The sequence below is a fragment of the Nycticebus coucang genome, chromosome 2 (assembly GCF_027406575.1).
Source record: "Nycticebus coucang isolate mNycCou1 chromosome 2, mNycCou1.pri, whole genome shotgun sequence".
NCBI lineage: Eukaryota > Metazoa > Chordata > Mammalia > Primates > Lorisidae > Nycticebus > Nycticebus coucang.
Window position 1 is genome coordinate 40330766 of NC_069781.1, and position 27981 is coordinate 40358746.

Below are 27981 nucleotides of genomic sequence, written 5' to 3' on the forward strand. Positions count from 1 at the left end.
TGACTCCAATAGCCTTGTCACAACAGGTGGCTCTCATGAACCTTACAGTCTATGTTACTGCTCTCTCTCTCTCATGAGTGTCTACGTTGGAGCTAGAGAGAGGGACTCTCTACCACTTGTAATGGAATAGCTCCAGTGCATGTTTTCAATTGATTTTTTTTAAAGTAGGGTTCTCCCTTCATGATGAGTAATCTGATACCCAAGAAAATTTTGGAATTTAAGAGCAAGTCAGTAGAAAGAAGGCTTGGAAGAACTGAGGTTAGAAAAGGAACTGAGGTCACAGATGGGAGCCAACAGCAACACTATGTTTCCAGACATTCAAGAAACATTTGTGCTACATGTTTGAGTTTACAAGGGGATCTCATATTCATTCTCTCCTCTAATCCATGTATTAGTTTAGTGAAATAAGGAGGATAGGGTTTTACTAGTCATATTATAAAAAATTATGGGGTAGGTTGAAAAGTTAAGTGACTTGAATCCAGGACTTTTGACTTCAAAACAATAGTTTTCACTCTGAGAAGAAAGTATACAGTGAAGAAATCATGCACTGGAGAGGCAGACCACTGGGTTTTAAGGCTGTGGCATCCTGGGCAAGATACTATTCTAATCTGCTGTTTCCCGATCTGTACAATAGTTACAGTAAAAGTACGTAAACCTCCTAGCACAGGGAGAATTCAGTGAAATAAAGTGGCTGATAGAACTTTTGTCTTCTGGTCCAGCAAGTAAGGAGCTTAGAAGTTGCTACTCCATCCTAACAAGTAAAAACTAGAACAAACTGAAAAACCAACAACTCTTCTGAGATCCATCAGAGAAGTGAGGTCACAGGTTAATCTGCTGTCCCTAAGACTGGAGAGACAGTCAGGTGGATACAGAAAGCCACAGTTTACTGGATCAGAAACCAATGAACAAAAGACCTCAGCTAGAACCAGTCTAAAGGATAGGAAAATCTAAGCTGTTATTAACAAATTGCTGGAGGTCCATGTGAACAAGTCTGAGAGTTAAAAACTTCAGGGGACCAAGTCATGGGGAGCCCCACCCATACTTTTGAGTTTTACCTCCAAGACATTACTATTACTAACTCCTCATAGTAACTATCAGAGAAAAATCCCCTCATCCTCCAAGCAGGGGGAGGGGGAAAGGAACATTCCAAGACACCTGAGTTCTCTTTTTAACAAGACCTCCCCTCAGGAGAACTATTTTATCAGACTCTGACTTGCTAGGGCAGTGGTTCTCAACCTTCCTAATGCCGCAATGTATTTTCATTGTCAAAAAGGGGTCGCGACTCACAGGTTGAGAACTGCTGTGCTAGGGTTTTATTGGAGTCTAATCTACTTAGGGGGAGAGAAGGACCTAACTCCACACCCTCCAGTAACCCTGCCCTAACCAAGAGGGGAAAATCCAAGAAGCATGGTGAAGATCATGGTTTAGGACACAGGCTCATCAAAGGACTTAGGTCTAATCATGGGACTACAGGACATGACCCATGGCCCCCACACACACCTTGCCATTACATTATTAAAGGCCTATTTACCAAGAGTTCTTTTATCCAGGGTATCATGTCCACCTTTCAACAAAAAACTACAAGTGACACTAACGGGAAAAACACAGTTTGAAGAGAATGAGCAAGCATCAGAAGCAGAGTCAGAAACGGCAAGAATGTTGGAGTTATCAGACCAGGAATTTAACACAACTATGATTAATATAGTTAGAGCTTTTGTGGAAAAGCAGACAAAATATAAGAACAGATGGATAATTTAAGCAGAAAGATAGAAACTCCAAGAAAGAATCAAAAACAAATGCTAGAGATCACAAATATAACAGAAAAGAAGAATGCTTGATGGTCTCCTTAAAAGACTGGACATGGCTGAGGGACAATCTCTGTCAATAGAAATTGTTTCTATAACAATAGAAACTTCCAAAATGTTTCTATAACAATAGAAACTTCCAAAATTGTTTCTATAACAATAGAAACTTCCAAAATGAAAAGCAAAGAGAAAAAACTGAACAAATATTCAAGAACTATGAGACAATTATAAAAGGTATAACCATATCCATAGTGGGAATACCAGAGGAGAAAAAAGAAAGTAATAGAAACAACATGTGAAGCAATAATGATTAAGAATTTCCCCTGAATTAATGTCAGACACCAAACCACAGATCCAGGAAGCTCAGAGAACACCAAGAAAAATAAATCCCCCCAATACATCTAGGTATAGCATATTCGAAATTTAGAATATCAGAGATAAACTAGAATCTTGAAAGAAGCCAGAGGATAAAGACACTTCCCCTATACAGGAACAAAGATGAGAATGACATCTGACTTCTCAGAAACCATGCAAGCAAGAAAAGAATAGAGTGTTCAGAGAAAAAATCTACCAACTAAGAATTCTTTACCCTGAGAAATTATCCTTCAAATGTGAGGGAGAACTGAGGACTCTTGGACAAACAAAAACTGGGAGGGTTTGCTGTCAGTAGACCTGCCTTGGGAAAAATGTTAAAAGAAGTTCTTCAGAGAGAAGGAAAATAATATAGGACACTTGGATCTATATAAAGAAAGGAATAGCATCAGAGAATTAATAAGATAAATAAGATTTTCATTTTTCTTATTCTTATTGATCTAATAGATAACAATTTAAAATATAACAACAATAATACACTTGATTGTGTATGCTTGTGTGTGTGTCTGTGTGTACAATATATACTTAAAAGTAAAATGAATGACGAATGATACAAGGGACAGAAGGAAGGAATTAGGGTTATTTTGTTATTGTAAGATACTCGTACCACTTGTGAGACAACACAATGTTATGTAAAAGTGGACTTGGATTAGTTGTGAAGTATACTATAAACTATAGAGCAACTACTAAGAAAAATAAAAGAGGTATAATTAATATGCCAAGAAAGGAGAGAAAACTGAATCATATAAAATGCTCAATTAGAACCACACAAAGCAGAAAAAGTGTGGAAGACAAAAATAAGAACAAAGAACAAGGACAACAAATGGAAAACATAAAAAGATATGACAGATATTAATCCAACTATATTAACAATCACTTTAAACATCAATAGTCTAAATGCATTAATTAAAAGAGATTGTGAAAGGAAATAAAAAAATAAGACCCAACTATATATTGCTATAAGAAACACACTTTAAATATAAAGATACATATAGAGTAAAAGTAAAGGGATAGAGAAAGATCTACTGTGTTAAACTCATCAAAAGAAGGCAAAAAAATCAAAACTACTTTGAGATATCATCTAACTCCAGTGAGACTAGTCTATATCACAAACCTCAAGACCAGAGATGTTGGCGTGGATGTGGAGAAAAGGGAACACTTCTGCACTGCTGGTGGGAATGCAAATTAATACATTCCTTTTGGAAAGAGATATGGAGAACACTTAGAGATCTAAAAATAGATCTGCCATTCAATCCTGTAATTCCTCTGCTGGGCATATACCCAGAAGACCAAAAATCGCATCATAACAAAGATATTTATACCAGAATGTTTATTGCAGCCCTATTCATAATTGCTAAGTCTTGGAAAAAGCCCAAGTGCCCATTGATCCACGAATGGATTAACAAATTGTGGTATATGTACACCATGGAATATTATGCAGCCCTAAAGAAAGATGGAGACTTTACCTCTTTCATGTTTACATGGATGGAGCTGGAACATATTCTTCTTAGTAAAGTATCTCAAGAATGGAAGAAAAAATACCCAATGTTCTCAGCCCTACTATGAAACTAATTTAGGGCTTTCACATGAAAACTATAACCCAGTTACAACCCAAGAATAGGGGGAAGGGGGAAAGGGAGGGGAGGGAGGGGGCAGGTGGGAAGAGGGAGGGGGATTGGTGGGATTACACCTGTGGTGCATCTTACAAGGTTATATGCGAAACTTAGTAAATGTGGAATGTAAATGTCTTAGCACAATAATTAAGAAAATGCCAGGAAGGCTATGTTAACCATTCTGATAAAAATGTGTCAAACGGTCTATGAAACTAGTGTATGATGCCCCATGATCATATCAGTGTACACAGCTATGATTTAATAAAAAAAAAAAAAAAAAGATAAAGAGGTCAATTCTCCAAGAAGACATAACAATACTTAGTATATATGCACCTAACAATAGGGCATTTAAAATATATAAGGTAAAAGCTAACAGAAATGCAAAAAGAAACAGATGTATATATTATCATAGCTGGAGACTTTAATACTGTCAAAAATGGACAGATCCAGCAGGCAGAATATCATTTAGGACATAGCTGAACTGAACAGTACTATAAATCAAGGGGATAAAAGTGACATCCCTAGACTACTTCAACAGTAGAGTATACATTCTTCTCAAGCTAACAAGGAACATTCACCCAGACAGAACAAATTCTGGGAAATGAAACACAGCTTAACAAATTTAAAAGAATAGAATTCATATATTGTATGCACTCAGACCACAATGGAATGAAAAGAATTAGAAATCAATAATAGAAAGATAGCTGGAAAATCTACAAATACTAAGAGATTAAACAACACGATTCTAAGTAACACATGGGCCAAAGAAGAAATCTCAAAAGAGAAATTTAAAAATATCTTGAGCTCATGAAAATGAAAATACAGCATAACGTATCGAAATTTGTGAGATGTAACAAAAGCAGTGCTTAAAGGGAAACAGCACTAAATACATATATTAAACAAATAAACAACAAAAAAAGAAAGAGGCTGGCAGAGCACCCAGTATACAATAAGCCCCAGTAACTGTTAGCTATAATGCTGGCGATGGGGATGATGCAATACTCATTACTCACAGAGAATCCTTCTTTGGGCAACTGACTGTCATGTTAACAAAATATGTTAGCAAAATCAAAACATTAAAATGTAAAAATAAAAATAAGTAACCATTAAATCTGAATTAACTACTTAAGAGGTCTGAGTCCAAAGCAGACTAACTGGTGGCCATAGTATAAAGTACCATTTTTGCATTTGCCAATTACTGTGGGAATCTCCATTGAATTCTAGTAGGAATACACAGTGAATTTGGAAAATATTTCAAAATAAAGCAATATAAACTTCTAAGAGAAGCTTGTCAATAGGGCAGTGCCCATAGCTCAGTGGGTAGGGTGCCAACCACACACACTGAGGCTGGCGGGTTTGAACCCAGCCTGGGCCAGTTAAAAACAATGACAATGGCAACAACAACAAAAATAGCTGGGCTTTGTGGCAGGCACCCGTAGTCTCAGCTACCTGGAAGGCTGAGACAAAAGAATCGCTTACACCCAAGAGATTAAGGTTGCTGTGAGCTGTGATGCCCGGGCACTCTACCCAGGGAGACAGCTTGAGATTCTTTCTCAAAAAAAAAAAACAAAACAAAAAACAAAGCTTGTCAATAAGTAAAAGAAGAATCTATATACATAGTTTATTTCATTGCTGAGATCAAATCTGTTCTGTCACTATGTTCAATGTATAAAGAAAGGGGGGCTGAAGACTGTGGGCACCAGCAAAGGGATCAGGGTGGCACCATGTGGTCATGACTCCCCATATCCCAGGGCAGCAGGACATAGGGAGCCCAGGTTGACTGGAGGAATCCTTCTGGCCTCTGCATCCTCAGATAATGTTGATGGGATTCTGGATGGAGCTTCACTCACCTGCTCAGGCTACCTAATGGCAGGGTGCTCACAGGGGAGCCACCAACAGTACTGCTTTCACAAAAGGTGAAAGGGAAATCTCATTAGAGAATAGTACAAAGACGTATCTCGGTATGCCTATTACATTAGCTCCTCACATTTTAATGATAGTCAAGAGGCTGGTGTGAATGTGGTAAAACTGTACTCACACGCTGTCAATTGTGATGCAAACTGGAAACTCGCTTGGCCTTGAAAATGGTCATAATCTCTGACCTGAGAATATTTTACAATTGTGTGATGCTCCATTAGGTCAAAGTATTAAAATGTATGCAATAAATAACTTATACAATAATAATAATGAATATTCTTCTCCTGCTCCTGTTGACTATTTAGGTTGTTTCCATTACTTTTTGTTTGTTTTAGCTTTATACATATCTGCAGAGTTCTTCTTAACATTACAATAAAAAGTATAAACAACTTAAATTTTCAACAATAGGGAAATATTAAATGGAATATTTAGCATCCATTGAAAATAACAAGCAAAACCATGAAATGACCACTCAAGTAGTAAATGCTAAAGGAAGAAAAGCAGAATGTGGGTGGATGGAAGAAAAAAACAGAGAGAAGCAGAATGCAGTATCATACCTGTGCTAAGATTATGGCTTTAGGAGACAGAAAGGAGGAGGGAAAATATAAACAGCAGAAACAACAGTGGAGCACACCTGTAAGAGATCATTAAAATTCTTTCTATCACTTTGGGATGTGATTATTGAAAAACCCAACAGACTCAACAGGCCAATGATTCAGTAACTTGCCAAGCACTCAGGACAAAATGACAACATAAACTATGTTGCAGCACGAGTTCACTTTCCACAGAACTTACCTGCAAGTTGAGCTGTGACTGCCTGGAAGGGCAGCTTTCGGAACATCTCCACCAGGGGCTGTACTTTTCTTATGTTGACTAACTCATGCTTGCCGTAGTCCAGCTCATACACGGATACTAGTCCGTTAGTCAGGATTCCTTTTAAAAGCACCCTGTACCATCTGGATGTGCATTGGATCAAAAAGGAAGAGAAAACACACACAGTCAACACTTGCTTTAAGGGTAACATCTTACGGTAAGTGAAAAATTAATGCAAATGACAGTTATCAAAACATAAAGCTTTATTGTCACAGACGTTTTTAAAGGGCTTGCTGTTTCTTTTCCCACTGGCTCATTCGATAGAATCTGCTCATTCAAGAGACTTTTATGGGCCTCATGGAGTTAATGAGGGAAAGAGATACATAAACTGCCAACCATCAAGACACGGAATGAAACAAATGCCATGGAGGATGCTGAGGCCAAAGCCAGGGGATCTCTTCACTGTGGGGAGATAGAGGATGGCCAAGTGGTTAGTACATGGTACAGGTTTGGAAGATGGAAAGACAGAGGCAAGTAGGACCAGGTGGGGCTGAAGAAATCCTTGAGAAAGAAAGCAAAGAAGACTCGAGAGGGCACAGTGGTGGGATCAGAATGAACACTCCAGTACAAAGGGTGGAATGTGTAGAGAAAAGGAAGAGAAATTCAGACAGGGAAGGCAGCTGGGGAGAGAGCAAAACAGTTCTGAATGAAAAGCTGACTATTATAATGATGGCAAGTAAGGACATTATAAAACAAAACAAAAACTCAACCCATCACCTAAAATAAAGAACTTGGAAAGGATAGAAGAGATTGGGGGAAGAAGATTTATCAGCCATGGAAGCCCAATGAAATGGAAGGCTATGAAGGCACTTGAAACACTTCAACACTCCAAGGCACCAAAAAGAAATTCACATGAATATACTTTTTGGCTCAGCATCTGTAGCTCAGTGGTAAGGGTGCTGGCAACATACACCAGGGTTGGTGGTTTTGAACCCGGCCAGGGCCTGCTAAACAAACACCACCACCACCACCAACAACAACAACAAAACAGCTGGGCGTTATGGCAGGTGCCTGTAGTCCCAGCGACTAGGGAGGCTGAAGCAAGAAAATCCCCTGAACCCAAGACTTTGAGGTTGCTGTGAGCTATGATGTCACAGTACTCTATAGAGGGCAAGTGAGACTCTATCTCATAAAAAAAAAAAAAAAAGAATATACTGTTCCCTTCTGGGGCTACATCAACATCATTAAAATGAGGAAAACCCTTCAAGGCTAATATAGGATCATTTTTAAACTCCTATAGTCTTTTTAAGTCCTATAGTCATTTTAAAGTCCTATAGTCTCAATTACATGATTCAAAAGTATTACTAGACAAAGAAAAGGACGATCGTTTATAATATCTAAAAGGAAAGTGTCTTGGAGGTGATCCCTGTTCCTCAATGCTGTTGAGTCAAACTGTACCTAAGGTGGCAGGCTCAGCCATTCCCTGGAACAAATTTATCAGCCATGGAAGCCCAGTGAAATGGCAGGCGCTGTACTGCAACACACTGCTGGGCTGGGGCTGGCCAGACGGGGCCAATTCTCCAGCCAATGAGAATGGCTATAGGAAATCTATGCAGCTGCTACAGGGTGAACCACAGTTAGAAATCTACAAAGTAGTCAACTTGAAACACCTCAACACTGTATATGAGTGGGCCCCTGGACATCATATTACCAAATCCCTTTGCTCTATAAAATTTGGATTCTGTCAAAAGGCTGCACCCACAGATCCAGAAGGCCACATATAGTCCCAAGGCCACAGTTCCCCACCCTTAACTAGGGGCTTCTGAGTTAATTCCATAAAACTTCAGACAGGCTCAAAATGCAGCAAGAAATACTCCATGAGTCCCAGAGGTAACTGGAACACAGATAGGATTCATAACAAATACACCAGCATTGCCGGCCAGATGGGACCTAAGCTGGAGTTCCCACCGGGGCCATTTTCCAGTTGTGTCACTCTGGGCTCTTTAATCTAATCTGAGCCTCAGTCATCTCCTGTGTAATACTTTCATTTACTTTCAGAAATAATATGTGAAAAGAGCCTAGTATATTCAACTTGGTTTACAACAGGCACTTGGCAAATGGTAGCCATCATCATGATTATTAAAATGAAGATTAGTTGTATATCTAGGAACTTCAGACCAAACTAAAAGAGAAATTTTCATGTGTGCCATTTCAGTACAGATTGCTAATTTGTGTAAGTGCAATAGGAGATAAAACCATCAATTTCATCTTTAAATTGTATAGGGTGAAATGATGCTAGTGTATGTTTTTTGTCTAAATAAGAGCTTTAAGTACGGTGAAGAGAGAGTCATCAGAAAACTGAAGGGCCATATTTCTATTTAGCTTTCAGTTCTCAAACCTAATACCTGAAATGCCTTCCTTCAGCTGTGACTAGATTAACAATTTCAGTGAAGGTATCACCCTGGAGTTCTTTAAAACACAGATTCTGAGGCTTTACCCACAGAGATTTCTGATTCAGAATGACTAGGGTAAGGAAGGAGAATCTGCATTTTTAATAGGTTTTCCAATTATTCTTATGCTGAGATAGATTTGAAAACCTCTGTAATAAAAAAAAGTATTTGAAACTCCTCAGTCTTAATTTACCATAGTTGAGAAAAAGGTTTAGTAAAACAGTCCTAAGTTTTAAGTAAGACAGACGTTCTGAACATGTTACATTGATTCAATTCATGGAAGTTTAAAAAAGTATCAGACAATCCGTGCTTATAACACAAAACATCCCATGATTATCTGGTTAACTGGTTAAAGCCCAAGAGTCTTGTGGCAGAGCTGTTTAAACCCATGAGGATGGGTGGGACTGTGAGGGCCACAGTGTAGACCTCCAGTTCATGGATTCTCCTCCTGCACACAAACTCTTTCCTCCATGTGGGGCCTTCTCACTAGCAATCATCATTAATCCCTCCTAGATGATGGTTAGCATGAGTCTGGTTTTAACTATGATTTAATTATCCTGCAAAGATTGAGGAAAATTTACTCAAATTGAATTAAACCCATGCTTATGGTTGTAAATAACATGACATAGCAAATTTTTTTCAAAAGCTTACAACATAGAAAAATATTGTCAAAATGATAGCTATTATAATTTTCAATATATTTTTTTTTTAAGACAAGGTCTTGTTCTTGCTTGTTGCCTGGGCTAGGGTATAATTGTATCATCCTAGCTCACTGAGCCTCCAACTCTTGTGCTCACTAGATTCTCCTGTCTCAGCCTCCCAAGTAGGTGGGACTACTGGCAGGCACCACCATGCCCAGTTAATTCTTTTGTTTTTTTGTGGCAATGAAGTCTCATTATTGTCTAGGCTGGTCTCAAACTCCTAGGCTCAAGCAATTCTTCCACATCAGCCTCCCAAATTGCTAGGAGCATAAGCATGAACCATTGCACCTATCATTTATCACTTTTTAGGGTTAAAAATTAGGGTGTTTTTCTCCCATGAAAATGATAAAATTTTGTAAATGCCTGTTTCCTATCTCAAGAAAGAATTACAGCATTTCGTATTTTACAAAAGCAGTTTGGCCTTTTAAATTGATTTTTGATGGGGGGAGTGTGTGTGTGTTTAGGAGGAAGACAATTCTTTGTGTTTAGCATTAACAAATAAGCTCATTCATTTCTCCTATGGAATTTGGCAGAGGGACAGGACAGGGGCAATTGCACTGTTCCCCAGGGCTTCATGGCTTGAGTGGAGAGTGGAGTGCTTGGGCTTCACTGGATGGAACCAGCATACCTTAGGGGCTTTGGGGAAGAGAGAGTGGGTCCAAATGTGAAAATATTAAAAAGCAGATTAAGCTAAACAAAGTATATTTCTCATAGTTCCAAGGCCAAAACACAGTGGAACATGCATTGTTGCTCCTTATAGAAGGTAACACGAACTGTTAGGACACAACATAAAGCAAGCATTTTGACATCTTTCTGTAAGTAATTTCTCTTCTAGGAGTCTATTCCATGAAAAGATAATCTGAGATGCAAACAAATTTATGTTCAACATTATTTATAATAGTGGAAAAATACAAGAGAAAAGAAACATATATAATAAAAGATAATAAGTAAATTACAATTTCTCCATATGATGAACTATCATTCAGTCATTAAAAAGGTTTCTGAAGAAATTTTATCACATGGAAAAATGTTCACGGTATAATATTAGATGAAAAAGCAGGTACAAAATTATACACATTAATAATATACCCACTAAATAAATATGCATTAGAAAAAACTAAAAGAAATACATAAGTACTTCAATAAGAGTTAAGACCTGGCTTGTTGATTTTAACTTCTTTTTTCCCCCTAATGTTCCTGAACTCCATATAGCAACAGCAGATTTAATTTCTTTTTATATTTTCTAAATTTTCTACAATAAACATTTTTATTTTTAAAATAAAAAGCAATTAAATGTGTTTTTTCCCCCATGTAGGTGTCTCGTCGTTCATCTGCTAGTCTCACAGTAGTGCCCAGTACATCTGATACTTGCTTCTGCATTCTTTTGATACTTTACTTAGGAGGATGTTCTCCAGATCCATTGGGGGGGGGGGAGAGAACAGGGAGGAAGAAGAGAGAAGGAAAAGAGAGAGGAAGAAAAGGGAGGAGGAAGAGGGGAGGAGGGAGGTGGCTTGGTGTGCTCCGACCTAACAAGTACAATGTAGGGGTATATGGCACTCCTCCTGAGTGAAGGGCTCAACTACAACTTGGACTTTACCTAACAAACACAAATAATGTAACCTAATCATTAGTACCCATATATTAATCTGAACTAAAAAAATAAATAAAATAGTAATAGCTAAGCACAAAAAAGCAATTAAAGGAAAAAGCCTGGTTATTTTCTGAACAAAACATATTTTTCTAATAGAAAAACCAAAAAAACATCTAACCTTTCATTTTAGGTATATAGTTAGGTTTTAATAGGAATATGTTTCCAGAGTTTTAGATAAATGGCATCACCTTAAGTACTAGAAAACTACAAAATTCACTGGTTTTGTTTCACACTAAAAGTTACCATTCATACATTTCAAAGTCTCCCTGCTTAAACTTAGAATCTTGGTATCATTCTACATATTTTTCTTAGGAGTAGAATAAAATGCTTTGTCCAAGAACCTACTTATTTTCCACTTTTGCAGCGTACACTTGGTCCTTTTCTACCGCTATGTGGCGCTCTTCAGACACACTGTAATATAGAATCATTTCTTCCATCAGAACTTCCAACTTATGAATCTCCTGCCATGGCTGGATGACAAAGTAGCCTGGGTGACAGGCCACAGGCACATACACATCCATGTGTTCCCCTGGCTTTGACAAGATGACAGGAGGTGGCAGCTCCTCCACAGAGAAAGAGTTGGTGGGGTCTACCACGGACTTTTTGATGACATCTGTGAGGCTCCTTCTGAAATTCTCTCCAGTGTTGCCTGACACAGGTGTGTTGCCTGACACAGGCGTGTTGCCATTTTTGCTGTTGGGAGAGCCAGCTCCACTGGTTATGGCACTCAAAAATACATCCTTCTGATGCTTCCACAAGTCTGCATTTGTAATCTGGCGGTTAATACTGCGATGAGGATCAGGGAAGTTCTTAGGAGTAAATAAATAAACATGTGCAATCCCTCTGGTTTCATCTACTTTCGTAACCTTTGGAGAATACAAAAAATAACTTAAGAAATCCAAGTTCACATTGAATTATGAGATGCAGTTATATTAACCCTAGATATTAAAACATACTATTTTGCAAAACAAACAAAAAAGCCCTTGCTAACATTCATTTTATTTAAGGAAAGATAAATTATCTATCATAGCTTAGCAATAAATTGTCTTTTAAGTCAAACTAGTCTAGGAAACAGTGCAACCTTATAGAAATGAAAAATGTACTAACTTTTAAAAATGGAGAAAACCTTATAGCTTGCTTGCTATATAGGTTGTTATCACTGAAAGGAAGTTACTCTTTTTTTTTTTTTTTTGCAGTTTTTGGCTGCGGCTGGGTTTGAACCCACCACCTCCAGCATATGGGGCCAGCACCCTACCCCTTTGAGCCACAAGTGCCGCCCAGAAAGGAAATTATTCTATATATCATGATCGAAAGTTTTTTTATTAATAAAATTTCAAATCAAAGTAGAACCAATAGCATAATAAGCCCCAGGTGCTCAGTTGTTATCAACAATTTAAAAAAAAAAATCACAACAATGACAGAACATTCTATAAGCATTCTGCTTAAGACTGGTGTACCCTCAGACTACGAAAGCAAGGAAAGTGCATTGACATCCACCGCACCCTTAGGCACCTTGGGTTCAAATTCTTTGTTGAATCCTAATATATGTCTTTCTCTTTTCTTCACCTACATGTGAGGAAAGGGACTTGAGAAGAAAAAGAGGAAGAAAGTTTCATTGAGTAGGCTAAAATAACAGTTTTACATCTTTTGCTACAGAGACCTTCTGACTACCTACCTCTGCTCTTTCTGTCAAGGGGGTTTTGTATGGAATACCATACATTGCTAAGGGATTATACTGCTATGTGTCTCACAGGACAAGATGACTGTTAGTTATTCTCGTCAGCAACTCTCATTTATCTTAGGAATAACAAAAATAGGATACTTGTAGCCACGTCTATCTTTTATCAAACGGGGCTAGAAAGGAAAGGCAGAAACATAGGCATGAAGAGAAAAAAAGATGAAGGCAGTCCCTCTACTTAACAAATATTTCCCCCATGAAAATGAATCTTTTAAACCCATCATTGAAGTACTAATGAAATACTGTTAATTCATTTTGGTATTTATGATACAGAAGTACAATTTTCTATATTTATTTATTTTGAGAGAGGTTCTCATTTTGTCACCCTTCATAGTGTGCCATGGTGTCATAGCTCACAACAACCTCAAACTCCTGGCTCAAGTGATCCTCTTGCCTCGGCCTCCCAAGTAGCTGGGACTATAGGCACCTGCCACAATGTCTGGCTATTTTTAGAGATGGGGGTCTCACTCTTGCCCACACTTATCTCAAACTCCTGAGCTCAAGTGATCTACCTACCTGGGCCTTCCAGAGTGTTAGGATTATAGGCTTGAGCCACAATGCCCAGCACAGAAGTACAATTTTAAAAATTAACAGTTAAAAAGAAAAGAAATTAACAGTTAAGAAGTATTTTATTGATTAGCCAATATTCTGGCTCTAGTAGCTGAGAGAATAATATTCGCTATCCTATGACAATTGAAGAATATAAAATAGTACATACTTTAGCATGTAACTATATACTCTAGGTATATACTCTATACTCTACATATACTTTAGGTATATACTCTAAACCCTAAAGGAAAATAAAAATATGAAGATTGGTGATAGCTAGAATAGTTTAGAGGTTTCATTGTTAAATGTTTATAGAAAATGATGATACTATTCGTACCGGTTAACAACAAACTATCTTCTTACATTTCTGTTCTTGGAAATCAAAGCAATATTTTTTTATTTAAAGATGTAAACAAGTTCAGAAAAAGAAATAAGAATTAGTGAAGTAAGTAGAGCAGTTTAAATAAACTTTAGGAAAAGAGGCAAAAATTATATAGGGCTTATTTAAATGATCTTGTATAGAAAAATTTATCAAGAAATATGTGGTCCCTTTATTAGGAATGTAATTCCTCATCAATAAAGCAAAATAAGAGGAGAGAACCACCTGATATCCTATTAATAAAAGTATATAAAGGGTTTAAAAATAATAGAGGGCACAGGATAACTCATTAAATAAAAAACAATTAAACCATAAATATCTTGTAAGTACACATGTAAACAATCTTTTGAATATAAAAATGTGTCGGGTGGCGCCTGTGGCTCAAGGAGTAGGGTGCCAGTCCCATATGCCGGAGGTGGCGGGTTCAAACCCGGCCCCGGCCAAAAACCACACACACAAAAAAAAAGTAAGCTAAAAATGTGTCAGAAGTGAAAGTGTCAGTTTACAATGAGATATAATTCTTCCACAAAAACCAAATTAGCCTTGATGGCTTCCAGTTCCCTTTCAAAATAGATCACAACCAATGAGATAACTAACCTTAATGCTACAGTCTGAGCAGTTCAAAACAGAATCTCTTAACCACAGCACAGCATCTGGTGTCCACATGCCAACAGATTGTGGAATATCTGCTAAACAGCACTTAATAGCCTGAAAAGAAAACATGATGGAAAAGTGAACACACCATCATAAAATAGATACTTATGAGTAAGGCCAATACTGTTTTCCTACAAGTCAGACCTTACCAAGATAGAGAGCAAGCAACAGCAATAGCTAATACTGACAGCACAGCTCTTACTTAGAGCAGCTGCAACGTTCCGGGCTTGATTTAGATTACTTTTATTGTCATTATTGCTCTAAGCCAGAGCTTTTACCAGGCACCTTAAAACTCTCACTCTACAACACTTCTGCATGACAGGTATGGTGACCCTGTTTTATAGATGGTGAAATGAATTCAGAGACTAGGGTTATCTAGGCCTTCCCTCTAAGCCCAACTTAAAAAGGAAAAGTCATTTGGATGAAATCTGACTCCTATTGCAAACATCCTTTTGGAGGCTTCATTCAGCATTTCCTGAGCATCTCAGTACCTTCTGAAGGAGGCTGTAATGAGAATTAGGGAGGATGAGAAAAACCGACATCCACAGATCCCTAAAGGCCTTGTTGTCCCTGTGCTCTTTACCTCCCACCACCACTGTACATACTTCTGTAGGATGCTACAGCAGGGAGTGAAAAGTGGCCTCAGGAACTCCCTTCCTATCAAGCAAGTCCTTGAATCGACAGAAGCAATTTTGTGTAGTGGGTAAAACCCATGCCCAGGATTCCTTCTTTCCTCTCCAACCTCTTCCTCCCTTCACCCCTCCTGCCTCAGGGACTTCAAGCCTCTCACTGTACCAGCGGGACATGGTGCCTTTCTGGGTGGGGAGGAGACACTCGGAGCAGAGACAACACACTCTAAGACCTGCAGGGGCTGAGCAGGCCACGAAGAGCCAGGCAGGCCTGATGGACCACATACAGGAGAAGGCCATAGACCTCCAAAGGAGCATGGCCCCACAAAGGAGAGGGCTTAGTATAGTCATGTTTCAATTTGTTAAGAGGAAAGCTTAAGGTAGGGATTTTTGTTTAAAATGTATACATTTCAAAATTCTGGCAACTAATTCACATTTCTAAATTACTATGAGACCCAAGAGCCAACATTCAGTATTTATGGTTCGTCTTTGGCTGACAAGGCATAGGTTTGCTATTCTGACTTAGACTCTTGGTGGAGATGCTGTTAGTGAGATGCTTGGGATAGCTGGCCTTTCAGGTTCCCCTAACCAATAGTCTTTACATCTGTCAAGTCAGGAGCCTACATAAAATCAATGAAAAATATTAAGTGATTGTTAATGCTATAGCATAAAGAAGGTACTATTTTGTAACTTTGAGACAGTCAGAGCAAATGGAACAGATCCCTCTTTCCCCTCCAGCCCAGGGAACCTTTTCTAGGCAAGGTTGGCCCTGAATGGCTGTTCCAACAAGGAGATGCAGAGGTAAGAGGTGAGAGCAGCACTTAAAGGTCTAATAATTTCCAATATTATGGCTGAGCAGCAAGAGAGTAAAAATGATTTGGAAAACAGTTTCTCTGTAAGTCATTGTTAGAAAAGGTAATGGTAATGGTGACACAGATGGCCAAAGCCATGCTGACTATGGACAACTACATGTTATTCATTGAGTTTGAATGGTGGAAGATATCTTCTGAAAAATATTAGTCAAAGGATAGTTTGAAACTATAGAATAGTGAACAAATTATTTACAAAAGATACTTCTATATGAAGTCTTCTACTTCTCCTAAAGGTGGCAAGTGGTTCTGAACTATTAAAAATAATTCAAAATCCTTATCATTTGAATGTTCATTAATAATATATTCACTAATAAAGAAAGGATTAGCTAAAGTTGTCTTTTTATTAAAATATATGGAGGGAAAGTCTTTAAGAAAATGATTAAGTATAAACAGATTTCCAAGGAGAATGGTTACCTAATTAAACTACAAACTCTAGAAATAAACATTTACACACAATATCTTAGAACAGTGTAGAGGTCAGTAATGACATCTAATTATTACAATGGAACCTCTAACTGGACAATGCAGTCTAACGACTCAGTGGTGAAAACAAACATTTATCAAATAATACGCTGTAAAAATGACTGGTTTTCCTGTCAGCCAAGTTTTACTTCTGAAAACAAGTAGACAACCACATTTGGACCATTTCCAGTTTTCTTAACAAACTAAGACTTGGCCATTAATGAGATCAAAACTGAGAGGTCATCTCACACGATCATAAACACATCCAAATGTCTTCTAGCAGATCTCCCAGGCTGGTAACACCGTACCTGTGGTGGTATTGCAATCACTTCTTGTAGAAACCGAGGTGGAATTTCCCTGAGCTCTGACACTTTTACAGATGTCACAGTGCCAGAGTCCAGAAACTGAACATCGAGAGCCCGGCTGCTGTGAACGTTTGTGATCTGAAATGAGATACATGTTGGCTTATTTATAGGTATATCCAAAAGACAGAAAGGAGGCTTCTGTGGAGTTACATTTTATACAATTCTAAATTGCATACTAAAAGCAACAAACAGTATTAGTATTAATTAAGATTTCCCTTAATTTAAATGTTATTTACTGAATATTCTTTTGGAGAATTAATTTCAACATCTAGTTGTAAATTCATTTAATCTGTAATAATTGGTAAACTAATAATATTCACTAAAATTCATGAGTACAGTAATATTTATCATTTCTCTAATTGTAGAACATGATTTATTATAAAATGGCCTTATACATTATTATATACTACTGGTTATAAGAGGTAGCCTCTTCCTCTTGTTCAAAATATTAAAATGTGAGGACAAAATTATTGTATCTTAGCAGTGAAGAAATAAAAAAGAATTTTGCTGTGAGCTAATACTGTATGTTTTTAAATCAAAATATATTTTATAGTTTTATAAGAAAATCTAATAATTTTTATTATTCGTTCCCACAGAAAGAAAAAAACACTCAGAGTCATAGAAAGGTAATTCAAGTTCAAATTAATAGTTCAAAAATCAGAAAACTACACACTGAGTCAAAGCAATAATTACTTTTGTAATTTTTTGCATAACTGTCAAGAACAAATACATCATTCAAACACAGGGTCTGCTTTTCCCTCCTTAACTTTCTATACATCACTAAGAGAGTAAAAGGTCAAATCTGCTGTCTACTTCAAAGGTAGATGACACACAATTTAACAGTAATAAAAATAATACTAGATATTATCAAAAGTATCTGGGCATACATTGAGAATGCATTTTTGTCCAAAATGCATAACATGAACTTAACCACAGAGACATTCAAATTGAGAGATACTTTACAAAGTGACGCTACTCTTCAAAGTCATTAACAAAGACTGAGTAACCACTGGACTGGAAGATACTAAGAAGATATGACAACTGATGCAATGTGCGATCCTGGATTGTATCCTAGGCCAGAAAAAGGACATTTGTGGGACAGTTTGGGAAATGTCAATAAGTTCTTAAGATTAGTTAAAAGTAAAGTATTAATGTTAATCTCATGGTTTTGAGAATTATACAATGGTTATATAAGATGTTTAAATACGGAGAAGGTACGTAAAAGGCAAATATACTATTTTTGTAGCTTTTTAAAAAATGAAATAATTTCAAAATAAAGTTTAAAAAGTTAGTATTTGTATATTTACATGTGGAGCTTTAAAATAATATGGAGCTTTAAAATCTGAATAATGATATGATCTTTTCAAAGAGTCACTTTTTTTAAGTTGTACTTAAGCACATAACATTGGTCAGTGATTCTTACCTTTTGGGGGTTAGTTTGAAAATCTCATAAAAATTTTGTGTAATTTCCCCCCAAAATATATAATACAAACATACACAACTTGCATACAATTCCAGGAGGGTTCAGGGACCCTCTTGTGCCTCATTGCATGAAAGCTGAGGTCCCTGCATCTAGTTTAAGACCCTCAGTAGTAAAGAAAAAATAGAAAAAAATAAAATAAAGTCAAGCCAAGATTTTGAAGTTTAGCAATTAGAGATACCCAAAAAGGAAAGAGCAAGTAACCACAAAAATCCAAAACCTATCATCTAAAAAACATGTAACATGTGGTAAAATATAATGAACCTCATTTCAAATTCATAACTGAGCTTACAAGAAAATAAGGCAATTTTTAGGGACTGGAAATAGAATAGTAAAATAGAGGAGTATATGAACACTGAAGCCAAACCAGGCTGGACAGGAGACATAGCCTTAGACCCAGGCAGGAGGGAGGGAGTTCTGCCCCATGAAGCCAGAACTCTCAAAGGGCAACACTCTCAATGAAAGGTCAACTTTAGAGGGCAATTAGAAAGTATCTAGCAAAATTAAAAATACACAAACTCAATACACAGAAACTCCATTCCTATGTACAAAGGTTCATGGTAATGTGGTTTATAGCAAGAGATTAAAAACAATGAAATGTCTGCCATCAGGAAGATGGAGTGATAACATATACATATTGGCATATACATATTGTTACATTATACAACAGTAAAAACAGATGAACTAGAGCTGTACATATCAATATGGCTGAATCTCACAAACATAATGAATAAAAAAGCATGTTCATAAGAATGAATACATTTTATTATATAAATTTTTAAAACTGAGTTATATTCATTTACTTTTTAATATATGCATATTCTATATACTATTCATTTCCATATTTCTATTATTTAAATATTAAAAATACATAGTAAAAGTATGTGTGTATAGATATAAATAACAGTAAGAATATGAACACATAATAAACAAGAAAAAGAAACACAAATTCACCCTCAGGGTATGGTTAAAAGAAGAAATGTTTAACGGAGTGCTTCACACTGGTGATAAATCCATGGGTGCTTATTCCAATTTTTAAAAATTCTGTTTATTTCAAGCATTTCAAAATCAGTTAAAAAAAGACAAATGACTGATTTTACCTCTACTCGTAACCATTTTCCTTTGCAATGGAAGAGGCAGATTTTCCCACAGAAGGGTAATGAAACGAAGTACTCAGAGGTCATGTGCTACAAAACAGAAAAGCGTGATATTTTATTACTCTTACCAAAGACCATATTGCTACACCACTAGAAAAACAGATTGTTGTGGCACAGGCAGACTATTAAACCTGCAAGTAATCACACTTTTGCGAGCCCTTTCCCTCCACGGAGTAGACTGCAGGGGATGCAGCAAATGTGCCAGGGTTATAAAACTTCTGCCTTGTTACTCATGCATTTGTTGACGTCAGTGATTTACTCTTCCTACGTGCATGTGGCTCACACAATAGCATTATTAAAACGTCTGAAACGTTAGTGTAGAGGTCAGTATGATTTATTTAGGCCCCAGATAGCTTAGTTACACATGAAGAGAAGTGCTGATCTGACAAAAAATAGGAGCGCAGCATGGATGAAAAGTGAGGAGGCTGGGCTAGCTGTCAGTAAGGCCTATTCTTTTCATCTCTTTTAACATTCAGATTCAAAGATACGAAGAATTTAATTCCAGAACAAAAAATATTATCAACACAAATATGCATATCAGTGCCAGCGAAACACCAGCAAATCATAGCTGTAGGTCTTTTCATCTTCCTCTTTTGCTGTAGTTGGATGTTGGGGACCTATCCATGGTCTCTTTCTGTTCAGGGTGAGTGTTTCTACTCTCCTCAAAGGCAATGTGTCCACTTAGGTTACCAGGACACTAGGAAATATTAAAAGTGCTTTTTTCATCACTATAGGTTATAAGGACATCCATATAATTGAGTCACTAGAGTTAGCCTCTTTGAGTGTCTCCAAGAGACTAGCAAATTCAATTTAAGTAATGATCTTGAGACACACACATACACACACACACACATACACGACATCTGTTTAACACAGAAAGACATAAAACTATAGATCTGATACTTCAATTCTAGACTACATCCTGAATGCAGGTTTAATCTGATTGGGCAAATATTTTGAAATACTTTTCTATGTAAGACATTAGATTAGGTACTGTAAGGGATGGAGAAAACTCATAAGGCACCAAGAAGCCTAAACTCTACTAAGGCAAATAAACCTACACTCTAGTGAGGTAAATAGGTACAATACAAAGCTAAATATAGGTGTCCCACAGTATCCAATGTGCTCTGCAGGTTAGAGGAAAAGGTTTACTTCCAGACATAAGGGAGCCAGTATTTAAGAAATAGTAGGATTTAGTAACTTGGAAACCACAGCATATTCTGGATTACAACTATAAAGTCCTAATGGAGGTAAGCAAAGCACTTTAGAAAATTAAAACAAAACCTCTACAGATCTTGGTTCAGAAAAAAAAATACTAGGATTAAAGTATAAACTGCTTATTAATACGATTTAAACTGCAGAACCACATTTACCAGGCAGCAGGTTCCCGGGGGCCATAAAGCATTTGGGAATGATGTCTGAGAAGGAATGAAGGCCAGAATTACAAAGGAAAGTGTTATTCTCCTCGTAAATTCTCAGTTTTCTTCATTGCCTGAGCTGGCTCTAGCAGACAGAGGCACAGGCAGCTGCATGGTGGCTTCATCAACTTTATGTTATAAATAATACATCTACTGATTGTTGAGTACTTACTGTATGTCACGCTCTGTGTGAAGCAGTACTGTGATTAGTCCTCATGACAATCCTTAGATATACACTATTATCATCATTTTATGATACAGAAATGGTATCAGGTTCTTTCAAAGTTCTGAAGTCTGGTGCTCTTATCTATTATTCTAGAGATTCCACCTCAAACAATTAAAAATTACTCATGCTTATATAATTTAGCGAACCACTGTTGCTTATAATTTGTGGGCTAATTTTAGATGTTCTGCCATACCTTACAATGGAAGTAGTCCTCTATCTTATGGAGAAGGTCACTGAGCTTGTTCAGACCCTTACAAGGTACCTGGCAGTAAAGTGTCCCGTCAGAGCAAATATTAGTCACTTTGACATTTGTATACATGGCATCAACCTAAAATAGACAAAGAATACCGCAAGATGCTTGAGAACAGGATACAGTTCTTACCTACCTAAGGTATATCTACTTAAATATCCCATTAAAAGTATTTGCATTTTAAAATCATTTAAGTTAAAAGGTAGATAAAATAAATGAAATTCATAATTCAAATGTAAAAAACTAATTTGGATTCCTCTCCTTCTAAAAGGAATATGTAATAACATTTGTCATAATATCTTATAACATTACCATGTTCCATTGTTTGAAAAGCTAAGAATACTCTTAACATTGGTTCACTTTCTCTCCATTTAGAAAAATAATTATTATATAAACCATGTTTTTGCAACATTAACAAAAATGAAAGACTCTCACAAATCAATTCTATTATTGGTCTACTTTCCAACCATAGGCCACATAAATTTTAGTAATTTTTAATCAAAGTAAATTTATAAATCAAATCAAATTTATAATCAAAGTAATCATTTAGTCTTAGCCATTCTGATCAAATCGTAATATAAGGCAATTCATAGTTGTTCTACTTACTAAAAGAAAAATTTTCCCATTGTTTTTAGGAAGCCTTTAAAATGACCATTTTAAATACCTCATTCGATTCTCTAGAATAAATGTTCTTTAATTTATTTAAGGTTTCCTTCTTTCTGGGTATTTATCCTTCACATTTTAAAAATGTTAAAGCTAATAATAAACATCTTCATGAACCCAGTTTTCCCTTTTTAATATCATCCCTCATTATCTTTATGAAATAATTTCATATAAAATTAATACAGGTTGTTGCAGACACTGAAAAATAAAAAACCCAATTCCTAAGAAATAATTACTATTAAATTTTTGGCATTTTCCCTCCTTCCAGTTGGCCCTCTCCTTTCCCAATAGTATATACATATTCGGTCTCTATTATTTATTAGCCTAAAATTTGTAACATTCTTTTCTGATGATTTTATTTCAAACAGTATATGTAACAGACAATGATAGTGATCACAGTGGTACCTGCAGGTGAACCTCTAGTGACTTGTCACATATGGCCTTCAAGCAGGTGGCATTGATATTAATATCATCTTCTCCTGAGGTATCATATAGAACAACAAGTGGAATATCAGCTTTGTCAAGTATTTCCACTGCAAAGATCTTTCCACAAGTTAAAGATTCAACCACCTTCACTAAATCAGGATCATCGCTTAGAACTTCCAATCCTGAAAAATATTAAATATTTAAATTTATACTTAATTAGCAAAATCATTTTAGGATGGCTAGATAATGTCTGTTTTGACCACATATTAAAATTATGAATCTAACACAAAATTATTAAATTTTATATGAAAGCTTTGTTTTATAATCCTCTTTACCTTACCCTTAGGTTAATCTAGTAAACTAATTAAAACTAGCTCATACTTCCCCTAACAGTGCTACAGTGAGTACTTCTTGTATATTTCTCCCCTTTAAATCCCATGTGCTAGGCCATGTGCTGTCGCTCATACCTATAATCCTAGCACTCCAGGAGGCCAAGGCTGGTAGATTGCTTAAGCTCATGAATTTGAGACCAGCGTGAGCAAGAGCAAGACCCTGTTTCTACTAAAAATAGTAAAACTGAGGCAAGAAAATTGCTTGAGCCCAGAAGTTGGAGGTTGCTCTGAGCTATGATAATGCCATGGCACTCTACCCAGGGCACAGTTACAAACAAAAACAAACAAAAAAATATGCGCTAAAACGTAGATTCCTCCTGAACTACTCTCCTCTTGTTCTGGTCTCTAGACATATAACTTTGTAGCTTTTCTCAAACCCTTCATTTCTAAATCCTGTCCTTTGCTCTTGATATGGTTCTTTCCAAGATCAAGTCCTTCCCACAGGTTCTTAACAGGCTTTTAAAATGTCTTCAGTTTTATAGATGGAACAAAACCCAGCTTCCGTGACATGAGGACTCAACCTGACCAGGAAGGAGCCATTTATTTCTTCAGAGTCTTCATGAAGAAGTCACGATCATTTTCTGCATTTGGCTCAAGCTCCCATGCCATGATGTATATTTCAATGCCTTTCCTCATCATGAAGGTAACCTCTATACTTTAAATTATCCCTATGATGACACTTTATCCCTATGTATGCCTCTAAGCTTCCTTAAGGAGTAAGGAAAAAAATAGCCATATATGGACTATGCATGTCCATATAAATCCCATGTGCTAGGCCATGTGCTGTCTAGAAACTACACATGACCTATGGTCAAACTCATGTTTCAGTGTAAGCATTACCACAGGCCATCAGTGGGAGAGGGGCTGAAAGTGGCCTCACAATACCTTGAACAAGGAGATAGAAACTAATTAAATCTCATGACATAGGGCTGCTATCAGTTGTTACTAAGGCAGCTGGAAGAAGAAAAAAAACCTTCAAGATGGCCAATGACTTTTTTGTTTGTTTGTTTGAGACAGAGTCTCATTATGTCGCCCTCGGTAGAGTGCTATGGCATCACAGCTCACAGCAACCTTGAACTCTTGGGCTTAAGTGATTTTCTTGCCTCAGCGCCCACCACAACGCCCGGCTATTTTTGTTGTTTGTTGTTGTTGTTGCAGTTGTTTAGTTGGCCTGGGCCTGGCTTGAACCTGCCACCTTCGGTGTATGTGTCTGGTGCTGTAACTACTGTCCTACGCCGAGCTGGCCAACAACATTTTTATAATAAATTATAATTATATTTTATATGTACAACATAAAGTATAATAAAAACATTATAACATTTTTACAATGATCACAGCTTATAAAGAGTATATTATACACAAATTTATTTAAACCTGTCAAGAAATAACACATTGTAACATCTTGAGATACCTAGTCCATTTTAGGATTTAACCACCCAAAAGTATAGTGGTAATAACCTACTCAAATAGAAGTTTTTAAAAAGTTCCTCTTACCTGCAAGTTTACACTTGGTAGCTTGGAATGATAGTGAACAAAACTTCGGGTACAATTTGTATGCTTTGTTCTTTTCAACATTTTCACTAAAGCCATAGTCAACATAGCATACCTAATGATAATAATAAAAAAAAAACAACCAACAATGTTTAGGCTCAAAGTTCTTCCTCATCTTAAAAAAACATTTGATACATTTAACTGGCTCTATTTCATTCTCTAATCAGCAAGTTAACTGTTGCCACAGCTACCTAGAAAAATTCAGGAGAGATTTCCCCTGAGTTACCCCACAAGAGAAAGGCTGGGGCTGAAACCATGGAAACGAGGGCTCCTGCTTAGGTGCCAGCCCCCTACCTCTCACTTTTATAACACTGCTCAGCCCTGTTGCCTTGCTGTTGCCAACTGCTCAGCACGACACCTGTCTGGTTCTGCCAACTCTGTCAGCCCCTCAGCCACTTTCACTAATATCATAACGCCTCCCTCCCCTTCTTCTAAAAAAAATTTCAATTATTATAGACACGAAACAGTTGTACATCTTTATAGGGTACATGTGATGTTTTGATACAGGCCTATAGTGTGAATTAATCAAAACATGGTAATTGAGGTTATCTATCATCTCAGGGATTTAACATTTCTTTGTGTTAGGAACATTCCAATTCCACAGTTTTATTAGGTCATTAAATCTGAAATGTCCGAGTTTGAAGCCAAAGTTTATTATATCTCAAACAAGCAGCAGTACAATTAATCAAAGCATGTGCCTCAAATGTCAACACAGCTTTGCCATCTTAACGGTAGCTTGTGTACGCCAGCAGCAAAGAAGCCTGGACAGTGAGTGCTGATGAAATCATAAAAGGCATTTTCCACAGCTTGTGAGAATTGAGTATTTTTCCTTGCAAAAAGTGCTCAAAAGCCTGGAAGAAGTGGTAGTCAGTGCAAGGCCTGGAGAATACAGTAGCTGACAGAGAGTTTCCAAGTCCAGTTTCTGTAATGTGAGCAGCTGTGTCTGTGCAACACGCAGTGGAGTGTTGCCTTGCAAGTAGAATGTCCTCTCACTATTTACCAATCTTGACTGTTTAATCACAAACATCCTCATCATTTTGCCCAATTGATTGCAGTAAATATCTGTTGTAACTGACCACATTTCATAAAGCTATAGTGGATAATATCAGCACTGGATCAACAGACAATATTAGCTTTCTTTCTTAATGAACATTCAGTGCATAGACAAATGGCAGCAATGTCAAATTCGAATTCAGAATATGGATCGCAAATAAGAGAAATAGAATAGAAGAAAAGACAAAAATTGAATTCCAAAGAGTAGTTCTGAAGTTGTCTCAAGAAATTAATGAATTCAAAGCCCAAGTCATCAAAGATATGGACATAATGAGAAAAGAGATAGCAGAGGTCAAGGAAATGAAAAAGCTAGTTGAGGAGCTCCAAAATACAGTAGAATCCCTCAGTGACAGAGTTGACCAGGCAGAAGAAAGGATCTCTAAAACTGAAGACAAAGCTTTTGAACGTTCCCAAACACTCAAAGAGGAGGACAAATGGAGAGCAAAAACCGATCATTCTCTGAGAGAGTTGTTGGATCACTCCAAAAGATCAAACATTTGTCTTATAGGAATTCCCGAAAGAGAAGAGGATGGTCCTAAAGGTACAAATGTGCTACTCCAAGAGATTTTGGAGGAGAATTTCCCAAGCAGAGCAAGAGATACAGAACTTCAGATAGCAGACAGTTTCAGAACCCCAGTAAGACTCAATCCAAATAAAGTATCTCCTAGACACATTGTGATTAACTTTGCCGAAGTTAAGACAAAAGAGAAAATTCTGCAAGCAGCCAGATGTAAGAAAAGCATCACCTACAAAGGGAGAAGTATCAGAATGACTGCAGATCTCTCAGCCGAAACGTTTCAAGCCAGAAGAAGATGGTCATCAACATTCAGTCTCCTAAAACAAAACAACTTCCAGCCCAGGATCCTGTATCCAGCTAAACTGAGTTTCACTTGTGATGGAGAAATCAAATACTTTAATGACAGAGACATGTTGAAGAAATTTGCCATAATTAAACCAGCTCTGCAGGATATTCTCAGACCCATCCTCCACAACGCCCAGCACAATGCTCTACCCTCCAAAGTAAACTTCCACAGTGGTGAAAGGATTAAAAATGTCCACTGGACATCCGAAAATCATGACATCCAATACACAATCAGGCTTATCAATTCTCTCAATTAATGTGAATGGTTTAAATTGTCCTCTAAAGAGGCAAGGTTGGCTGACTGAATACATAAACTCAGACCAGATATCTGCTGTGTACAAGAATCTCAGCTTACCATAAAGGATAAAAACAGAAGCTTTTTAGCTTCATGCAATCCCATTTGTCTAATTTTGCTTTGGTTGCCTGTGCTTTGGAGGTATTACTCAAGAGGTCCTTGCCCAGACCAATGTCCTAAAGCATTTCCCCAATGTTTTCGTTTAGTTGTTTCATAATTTCAGATCTTAGATTTAATTCTTTAATCCATTTTGATTTGATTTTTGTATACAGTAAGAGATAAGGGTCTAGTTTCGAAACTTATTCTCTTTACACACTTCCACCCATTCCCTGGGCAGCAGTACTTGTTCCTAGAATGGGCATTATTCTTATTGTCTTTATCAGTATCTAAATTGCCAGAGCAGCATTTGTATGGCTTCTCTCAGCTGTTGTGCTTCCAGGGGGCTGAAATGCTTCTGTCAATGACAACAATGATTGTGTGGCTAGGAAACATGGACTGCTAACAGAAAAAAATTGGAACTCTTGTTTTTTTTTCAGGAATGTGAAGCTGAGTTAGGCTTTCATCCAACTCAACAAAAGGCTCCAAATCTGCTGGACAGAGTTCTGTATCTGCAGGAACAGAGTTCTGCATCTGCACAACTCTTTCTTACCATTACCACAGATCATTAAGAACCTGGATATTATTTTTAGAGTATTTATAGAATCTTCAGCTGAAAAGGACTATATAAACATAAAGCTTTTTTTGAGAAACATAAGCTATGGTTTAGAAATATGACTAAGTAATCTGAGGGAAAATGCTGAAGATCTAGTATGTTTCTCTAATTAAAGCAGATGGTTATTAAAACAACAACAACAAAAGCCAGGGCAAAGGCTTGGCTAAGAAATATTAACTAACAGAGGCAGGTCCCTTTCATTTTCTGCAGAAAAATAAAATCCACAGGTCAGCTTCTTAGTACCTAGAAGCTTTGTGTGTACTAACCACACAGAAAAAAAATTCCCTCCAGCACAGAATCTAAGATACAAAAAGGAGAGGCAGAGAGATCCTATTCCTTTCCCTGACCATCTGATAAGTGGATCTATAGGACCTGTCTGCCCCATATCAAAAGATCATCTCTTAGAGTCCTCTTCTGACTCAACACTGTCATAGGCCTAGATCCGTTGGCAGGGTCACATGTCTGGCAGTTGGTTGAAGTGTACAAGTCTATTTTTCCAGTCCCAAACTGGCACCTACTCTTCAAG

At 37.0% G+C, this 27981-nt stretch overlaps 1 protein-coding gene across 3 annotated transcripts in view; it reads right to left on the minus strand.

Moving 5' to 3' along the window:
• The window catches only part of TDRD7 (tudor domain containing 7), a 91360-nt gene that overhangs the window by 1832 nt on the left and 61547 nt on the right, over nucleotides 1-27981 (minus strand). For all 3 annotated transcript variants that reach the window (XM_053568207.1, XM_053568213.1, XM_053568223.1), the window contains 8 exons: nucleotides 24477-24588; nucleotides 22570-22772; nucleotides 21445-21579; nucleotides 19551-19637; nucleotides 16914-17048; nucleotides 14586-14696; nucleotides 11668-12188; nucleotides 6503-6663 (listed from right to left, as the gene is read on the minus strand). In XM_053568207.1, the coding sequence (XP_053424182.1) occupies nucleotides 6503-6663; nucleotides 11668-12188; nucleotides 14586-14696; nucleotides 16914-17048; nucleotides 19551-19637; nucleotides 21445-21579; nucleotides 22570-22772; nucleotides 24477-24588 (1465 nt within the window). The remainder of the gene's footprint in view (nucleotides 1-6502; nucleotides 6664-11667; nucleotides 12189-14585; nucleotides 14697-16913; nucleotides 17049-19550; nucleotides 19638-21444; nucleotides 21580-22569; nucleotides 22773-24476; nucleotides 24589-27981) is intronic.